General features: G+C 43.6%; 1 protein-coding gene across 1 annotated transcript; it reads right to left on the bottom strand.

Annotated features, from left to right (window-relative positions):
- Window positions 1–1,946: 1,946 nt before the first annotated feature.
- Window positions 1,947–8,572, bottom strand: btg1 (BTG anti-proliferation factor 1). The gene is made up of 2 exons (XM_088287527.1): window positions 8,125–8,572; window positions 1,947–5,755 (listed from the first exon to the last, which is right to left on the bottom strand). Exons 1-2 carry the CDS (start codon window positions 8,267–8,269, stop codon window positions 5,352–5,354), a joined length of 549 nt encoding a protein of 182 aa, XP_088143653.1. The 5' UTR covers window positions 8,270–8,572; the 3' UTR covers window positions 1,947–5,351.
- Between the last annotated feature and the right edge of the window lie 391 nt (window positions 8,573–8,963).

Raw genomic sequence — 8,963 nt, 5'->3', positions numbered from 1 at the left:
TTGACGACATTGCATCAACACACTGTTAGCATAAAACATTTCAGTGGGCAGTACTCTACTTATCCAAGGGGAAAGTCTATGCTAATGGACACGTGTTCGCACAGGCACGTGTCAAAACATACTGTATACTGTATATTTGCATCGTATAAAACCACACACTCACACCTGCACATTCACGTTTGTATGAGGACAAAGTCTTGTTTTTTTTCGACTGCCGCACCTTTACGATAAGCTCACACAACCCTCGTGGCATGCTAACGCGATTGAAACATGTGATTGTGGACTTCTTTGTCCTCCACCTTGTCTTAATTATTACGGTGTTGGACTCTGCGGGGTGGGACCTGGGTTATTATAGTTTTGGAATTTCGATTATAGTTTCTATTTCAGTTAATTTTGTTTTCAAAATTTGGTTCCTTTTAATTAGTTTTCAGGATGGCTATCTTAGGTTTTATTCGTCGTTAGTTTAGTTTTTGTTAGTTTTACTATTAGTTTTAGTATTAATTTTAGTTGGGGTTACGTTTTAACAGTCTACAGACTTTGAATTACAATAAATTAGTTGCAGACTTGTTTGCCAAGTTCAAATTTGCACCACAAATAAAGATTTTAATTAATGAATTAACTTGTGTGCAGCTGCAGCTTACCCTTTGTCCATTGAGCAATAGGACACATACCTCGCAGGAATAAAGCCTTTGTTCTAACAGCTTGCACATAAATACAAATAGAACTTCAGTAAAGGACAGAGTGTACTGATGAGATTTTGAGGGTCTGTTTACACTGTCACCTAGTAGTTCTCAGCGTTGCACACTCATAACTCACCACTCATATCACAGGTTTATCAAAGTAGGTGAGGTTTGTTTGCAATTGTCATAACGAAGTAAAAACACTCAACACTTTCCAGCCAGTGTCATCTGACATGTTCAGACAGCGATCAAATATTTATTTAACAAAGAGGCAAAGAGTTGTAAATTATTCTAGGTAAATTTAGATCACATGTGCTTGTTTTGGCTGTTCAACTTATATTCAATTTATCGGCAAAATACAAAACGTTGAGTGGCTAAACGATTCCTGTTTAAAAATTGACATTATTTCGAAGTTGTCTTTACATGTTGTGTGTTTTTCACAGAGGGACTAAATGAAGTTCAAAGTTCCTTAATCTGCACGGAAATCTCGACTAATGCATTACTCTGTTAAAACGTATTGATTGAATCGGGAACAGTAAACAAACACCGATAAATTGTTATACTGTATTCTTCCCTCCTTTGCGGGGTTTACATTCCTGATCACACCCCACAAGAAGTGAAATCGACGATAGGGTGATACCCAATTTAAATACAACCTAGGCATGTTTTTACAGTTTTTGCAGCATTTAATCACGCTTTTCAAACATTTAAACATGCATAAAATATTCAGAGAGTCCATGTGCATTGCAGAACTCCAAAATATTCTAACACTAAAACTTAACCGCAGTATACTGTACATTGATTTCATGCTTATTGCAACACGAAATATTTTGATTTAGTCAAAGGCTCAAGTCATAATAATGTTCCTTTTTATGACGAGTCCTGCCACGGCCCTTTTCCATGCGTCAGTGCCGTCAGCTGCCTCGTCATGTAATTTTCAAAGCCGGTATAACTTTTCCTTTGCATGGAAAAGCTTGTGAAACATCTCAAAGAATAAAGCCAAAACATAGAAGCATAGCGATGTTTGTGTCATTAATATAAGCGGATATGCGGCTTGGATAGTGGTTGGATGGAAGGAATGCTTACATGATCTCCTTCCCAGTCCTTTTGGTCCAAGTGTCCCACTCGCACTTTCAAAAAAGTGAGGCGGTCACATCCCAATATGGACTTAAGTCGGTTTCCAACACATTCTGGATCACCCATTTTAAATAATGGAAATTTGCCTTAAATGATGTCCCAAAATAAGAATGACAGCTCACAACGATGTATGATGCCAAGATAGGAAATCTTTTATTACAGAGAAAAAAACGTTTTCTTCCAAAATATAGAAATCTGTACAACTTCCGCACAATCAATTTACATGAACTGTACAAATTTACAGCAGTTCATCGCAACATACCCAAGGAAAGAAAAAAAAATTAACACGATAACGATGACATGAGATCACAAGCTTTTTCTTCTTGGGTAAGCTCAGATTTTTTTTGTCTTATTTTTCTGCTTTTATATGTAAATAGAAAAAGGAAAAAAAGGAAAAGAAAATGGACAAAACCAAGGATACGTCTATGATTACAGATCGTGGAAACTATTTTTTTTTTTTTTTTTAAACCAAAACAACTTTGGTCCTTGCCAACACTTTCTTCAAAAATGGCTTCACTTACAAAAAGCGTTACTCATGTTAAAAGATGATTTAGAAAAAGGAACACATCCAAAGGAAAAAAAAAACGTAATTATTGGCACTTCCCATGTGTAATTTTATGCACTCTACCATTGCTTGTACAGTTACGATACATTTTATGATATGTAAAACAGCTCAAATGTGAAAGTGGCAATAATTCAACCAGTTGATGACAAAATTACGACAAAAAAAAAAAAAAATGACTGTTCCCTTTCTGTATCACATCTTAACACGTTTAACAAGCTTTTCCTAAGAGTCTTTTGTTGAATGTCCCAGGCCTGAGTTTGGCAATACATTCCAGGAGAGACTCCTTGCATCTCCAGAAGAAAACATTTGAACATTTTAGTGCATTTAATGTGCTATTTTACCTCTGGCTTTTTTTTTTTTTTTTTTTTACTCAAAGCACTCCATGACAATTCTGTAAGCTATGTGCGCACAAGCTGAATGGATGCCATCGAAATTGTTACTCCTACCGAGGACTTAAGCCATTTTTCGTTGGTGGTGGGAACGGTTGAGAAGGCGTCAAAGGGGATTTGGTTGTTTTCTCAAATTTGGGGTCTTCAAACTTATAAAACAAATTTTAGGAAGAGGAGGGGAAATATCTACCAGTGTGACCATAAAATACAACTAGCATACAATGTGTGACATGACTAGGAAGGGGGCAGTGGTGGAAAGAAACAAAACCATCTCCTCTTCAGGACGACAACATAAAATCGTGCTTTTATTTTTTTATGCCACACAGTGCTGATGAGTATATCAGCAGTGAGTGAGCCAAATAGGGGGTGCAGTGCGTCAAAGGCTATAGCTTGATTACCCATGATCCTCTCAGGCTTAGGGGAGCTTAAAAACACCCAGCCTGCTGTGACAGATACAGCCCCATAACCGGGTGTGGGTGTGCGCCATCACATCCTTTCATATGCATGTAAACAATGATGCTACTCAGTAATTAAATGCAGCGCAATCCAGTGAGATGAAAACGAAACAACAACGCTACGGTACCCTCAATTATTCATCTTCTTTCTTCCGTGTTTGTCGCTAACCCCCCCACCACCCGCCTCTACGTTTGAATGTGTGTGAGTGTGCTGGTTTATTTATCCGTCACTTTGAGGGAAGGCTGAAGGCAATCCGGGTGCGGATGCTGAACATGTTTGGAACGGGGTGGGCCAGAGGGATTTTAGCTGCCCTGGACACGAGTCCGGCCTTGGCCCCGGTCCGCTCCTTTATCACAAAACAGAAACCGCCATCCCGGCGTTCCTTCACGCCAACTCCACCGTGGGTGATGGACGGTGATATGTGTCACATTAAGTCTACCTGCACAAGTGTAGTTAGGGTGGTGGTATCAGGCTAGCAGTGCTGGCGTTGCTTTTGGATGAAAGGGAGGTCTGAGGTGAGGGGTGATATGTGGCACTTGAGGCACCCAAAGTCGGGCGACGAAGCTGCCAGGCTGTGTGTGTGAGGGCAGTCGAGACTCACTTGGAAATCACTAATGGCTCATAATCATGAGAAGAGGTAAGGCAAACGCACCTCCAAAGCTTATAAAAGGACTTCCCTTTTAAAAAATAAGGGCCCTTGGAGATCACTGATACCAGTAAAGTGAAAGGCTGACAAGCCCTGGTGTTTCTTTAAAAATTCAAGTCAAAAATCAACATCTGACAGTCAGTGCTCCGTGCCCCCGTCACTTGTTCCAGACCCTTGGGATTAAACCTATCAGCTTCATGAACAGTGCCAAGAGAACACCACAGCTTCTCGCCTACCACCAACAGACAACCTCCATCTTCCATAAAAGCTATGAAATGTTCACAAATACAGTGTCGAAAAAAAATGCTTGTGAAATCCAGAGTCTTACACTCCCCACTTGACAAGACAGCCATCTATTCCAAATGGAGAGCTACAGTATGAACAAAAAGAGATGAGGAGGTCAGGAAAAATGGTGTAATAGTTGACATTCGAATGGATGGAATGTAGGCGATTAAAAAAACAAAAAGTACACATCCCACACAATCTAATGTCAAAGTGCATTCAATGTCAATTCTAACAGATTTGGGTAGAATTGGCCCCCCTTCCTCTTTGCTACACTGAAATTTGGCGAAACAGGAGATCATATGGTGAGGGAAAAGAGGGCAAGCACAGGAACTTGATTGTGAATTTCAACAACATTCATTAAATTGAGGGGAGAGAGACCGATCTTCTGGCCTCCCCCAGAAAGCTACACATAAGATGGTTGGTGGGATTGCAGCGGACACACTGGTATCCATAGGTAACAGGTGTCGCAAACACTTGCACTTACATACAGGCCAGGAGTAGGTTGAGTCACTGAGGTGGAAAGTTGAGGGCGTTAGCTTCAGTCACTTGCAGGTAAAGATTCCCTGTGGTCCAAAAGGGGATTTTAGAGAAAATAGATGCTTTCATTCGAGCTGCTTTACCTCGATGGGCCAAACCCTCAACTTTTCCTCAACTAAACAACCTCAAACTTTGAATATCAAGGGGGATAATTCTAGGAATAAATTCCATACAATTTGGTGTTTTTTTTTAGGCTGTGGTGTGTTTAGCATGTACCCATTGTAACCACAAGTAAGAAAAGTGCAAAGTCAATGCTGACAGACCCTTGAGGGATTAAGCTGATCACCATGTTTACAGTCGAGGGGTAGGTGGGGGTCCTGATCGGTTGGTGTAGCTGCCCCAACAGTTCCATCTCCAAAAGTACTGTCCTAAAAAAGGGAGTACCCAGCTGATCCAATGACACAACAGAACAGATGATAATGGGCGGGGGGGTGGGACGGGTGGTGGTGGGGATATATATCAAACCTACAAGGTTTCCATCACTTGGATGATAGGGCACATCCTCTGTTTTTTTTCTTTTGTTTTTTTCCTCTTTTACTATTTTGATTCATATTCTTAGCTTTTAAAAAGGCTTGCCCTGATCCGGTCAAATTCATGTTGACTGGCCAAGGTGTGACCCTGAACGACTAGTAGGCCCGGCCGAAAGTGCGCACCATTTAACTGGACACAGTCATCATGTTGTAGGCTTTGGAGGGACTGGCTCTGCCCAGCACCATCAGTTCCTCCTTGCAGCTGATGTGACTGTCCACCATAGCGCTCCCCGAGCCACCGCTCCCCGAGGGTGAGCTGGCGACCACCGTTCCTGGCATGACTGCTGGCATAGGCTGCGACTCGTACAGGACACAGATAGAACCATCCTCGCCGATACGGTAGGACACCTCAAAGGGGTCCACCCAGAGCGTGAGCTCGCTAGGCAGCAGCAGGTAGAGTTGCTGGATGGTCAAGCCGATACGCTGGCCCGCCTGCCCCACCAGAGGGTCCATCTTGTGGTTGATACGGATGCAGCGGTACCCTGAACCTTTGCAGGGCCTGTCCGGGAACCAGTGGTGCTTGTATTGTTCTGCCGGGACACACAGAAAAGGATACAAGTTGTATTTAGCTGTGATTAAGTCTGGGTCGCATCACAATGCTGCTGCTTTAGGATAGAGTGTTTTCACAAGGTTGTAGTTTTCAGATATACAATACAAAAAAAAAAATATTTCTATGACTACACATCGTAGGTACATTAGAGCTTGATAGTCAGTCCCCAGGTAGTTGGTACTTTTTGTTGTGGATATTCAGTCTGGATCTGGCTAAGTGCAGTTATTGTGAGGGCGCAGTCGCGCAAGCGAGCAAAGAAAAACAGCACCACCTGTTAGACTCCTGATAAGCGGCCATAAAACAGGCAGCCAACAGTGCCCTGTGCGTACGTGACAAGAAAAGAGACTCGTTGAATTGCACAATCCCTCCCCCGGCTGCCGTCAGTGTCACAAAGTCTCCCATGACTGGCTGAACAAAAACACTGAAAGTCCCAAGTCTCAGCCAGCCATCTGGGAGGTGTGGCTCCGCCCCCTCTTAAAGGGACAGGATCTTGTTTTTGTGGAAGTTTTTCCAGAATACGGAGTGACGCCATCACTTTCATTTCCCTCTGGGCTTTGACTGAAAGTGTTGACTGTCCTTGGATGTGTGAGGAAGAAAAATAAGCAACATTTCCACTCTTCTGCGGCATCGAGATCTGGACACATTTTCTTTGGAGCTTTTCTTTTACCGAGAAGCACAAAAAGCCCCTCATCCATATTGAATTCCCCTTGATGCAGACGCCATTGTAACCAAAGAAATAAAGTAGGCTAGTGTACAGGCCACCTGTATTCAACAACGGGGATAATAAGACAATAACCCCCACCCCCCTCCACACACACACACACACACACCCACATACGTCTTTCCCCTCCTGCCTCACAAAAGCCAGTCCTCGCTAATGGAAAACCACTGGCGGATCTGCCGGGCTGAGGCACAAAAGGCATCCACTTCCAAACCCCCTGGAGCAGCTGGGTTCAGGATCAGCTCGGCACAACCTATTCTTAAAAACCAGGGCACGAGGAGGGGGGAACGGAAGGCGGACGACACACTTAACCTGAAGAGTTTAACAAAAGACGCTTGTTTATTCACACCCTAACTGCTTTAGGTGAATTTGTTTGGGCCCGTCTTGCGTAACAAAGGTTGAAAAACAATGCGGTCATCGCCCTTCACACGTCGCAGAAAAAGAATTGTTTTGTGTATTATTAAAAAAAAAGAAAATCATTTCCCGTACATATCAAGCCTATTTTCAGTTCCCCTCCTCCTCCCTCTCGATGACGTCGCGTCCGCCCCCGTCTTTAATGTCCTGCTATAGGCTCTACCAAAACAACCTCCCTCGCCACGGCAGGATCCATTTTGCAGAAACTTTTTTTTTTGTGTTTACAAGCCAAGCCCCCTGTTGTTTTTTTTTTCCGCTGACAAAACATGACTAATACCTCGCTTATACGTTATCTGATACGACAAAGACTGAACACGGTGCTCAACTATAACACCGTCTCACACACACATTATGCAAAGTACTACTTTGTCGCTTTCTCGTTTCTAAGGGGTTAAGGCGTCCCGTCTCAAATTTTACTGCCGGATAGACGGGGGCCCTTGTGGTGTGAATGTAGGTCATCATCTGATCTGCTGTTCCATACGTGGAGTGAAGCAGATGTATGGCAGATTTACAGCAGGGTCAGGGGAGAAAGACCTTAATTCCCTAAAGTAGGACTCATGACTCTAATTCTGCTATATGGGTAAACATGCACATGATGTCATGAAAAGAGAATAAACCTTAATTCAAGGATTCACCTATGTTTTGTCGTGTTAAATGAAAAACACAAATAATCATACATTCATTTTGGAAACGTACAAGAATTGGAATTTCTTTCTTACCAATCGCAATTAATAATCGCCCCCTAATTACGAGAGCTATTTTGGGTGGTTGATTGTTTGATTAATTATAAATGGTTTTGCATTACGTAATTGTGCAGCGTCTGTTGCTGTCGCTCTCTGTGCACTTCCTTGTCCCCCCACCCCCTCTCTCACTTCTAAACTAACAAATTGGCTCGCTTATAAGCTCTCTATGGGTTCTTGGCAGTAAAATATTCGATTGTGTCAAGTAAATCGTCGAATTGTGCAATTTTGTCAGCCATTTCCCCCGTCATTTTTCGCCTTTCGAGCGCGAAGCCGTGCGTTCTTGTGGCGCTGATAGTGAGACTCGGCGAGAACAAAGAAGGCTTCTTCTGACTGCCTCACGGTCAGACTGCAAGTCGTATTTGTAGCCCGTTTTAAGGCCGAATGAAAACAAAACTCGCGATTAGAGAGAAGTCTCTACACCTTGTATGGTTTGTTGAATTGGAACGGAACCTAAGAAGGGTTTTTGCTCACCTGACAAAATGTCCTGTAGACTCTGGCTGAACGTTTGGACTTGCCGATCGTTTACGTGTCCTTTTACCCGCAGAAATCTCGACAAAAATCCCACGGCGGCGTTGATCTCTGGTTTCATGGTTCCCCGGGCACAAAGGGTATGCATTGAGGAAAGCAACGGCCACGGTCTGTGTGCGCTTTTTTCTGTTCACTGCGCGCTCGTCGGTGCGTCTTTTTCTCCACTTTGAGCCCAGATCGAAGTGCGGTGGTTCCTGTGCTCATTTAGTGCTCAGCCTGTCGCGGTAGGCGGCTCGTTTTCCTCGCGGCGGTCCGCTGAAACAGATGATGGACAGAAAGCTTGTTGTTGGTAAATACCACGCAAAAGGGGGAGGTCTTCAGATGGGGTCCTTCTGCGCGCTACCAGTCCTCCCTTTCCACTCCTCTCCTCCAAAGTGAAGCTCTTCTGTCTAGAGATGTTTTATACCGCCTCCCCCCACTCTCTCTCTCTCTCTCTCTCTCTCTCCACCCTCACACCCCCTCCTCCTCAGAGGCGACGGCACAAGCTGCTACAGCAACAACAGTTCACCAATGGCAGCCCCCACCAGTGTCTGACGTGCCGCATATAGGAGGCGTGTTGCGCGCACGTCACCCGCTCTGGAAATAAACACAACCACATAGCGTGAAACTGTGCTGCGTTTGGAAGCCGTCGGTTATTGGAACTGTGGGAGAATAATGCCAACGGTCTTTGTTTTGCTCGGAATAAGCCATACAGCTGAGTTTGCTGCGCGACTATAAAGAGTCCAACGTTCCACTCTAGATTGTGAATTATAAAAACAACATTACACCTTGAGATTTATTTC

Source organism: Idiotropiscis lumnitzeri, chromosome 2 (genome assembly GCF_059441095.1).
Source record: "Idiotropiscis lumnitzeri isolate Australia: NSW breed Sydney's pygmy pipehorse chromosome 2, RoL_Ilum_1.0, whole genome shotgun sequence".
NCBI classification, from domain to species: Eukaryota; Metazoa; Chordata; class Actinopteri; order Syngnathiformes; family Syngnathidae; genus Idiotropiscis; species Idiotropiscis lumnitzeri.
Note: the sequence above shows the minus strand (reverse complement) of the source record. Positions and strands in the feature narration are given on the sequence as shown.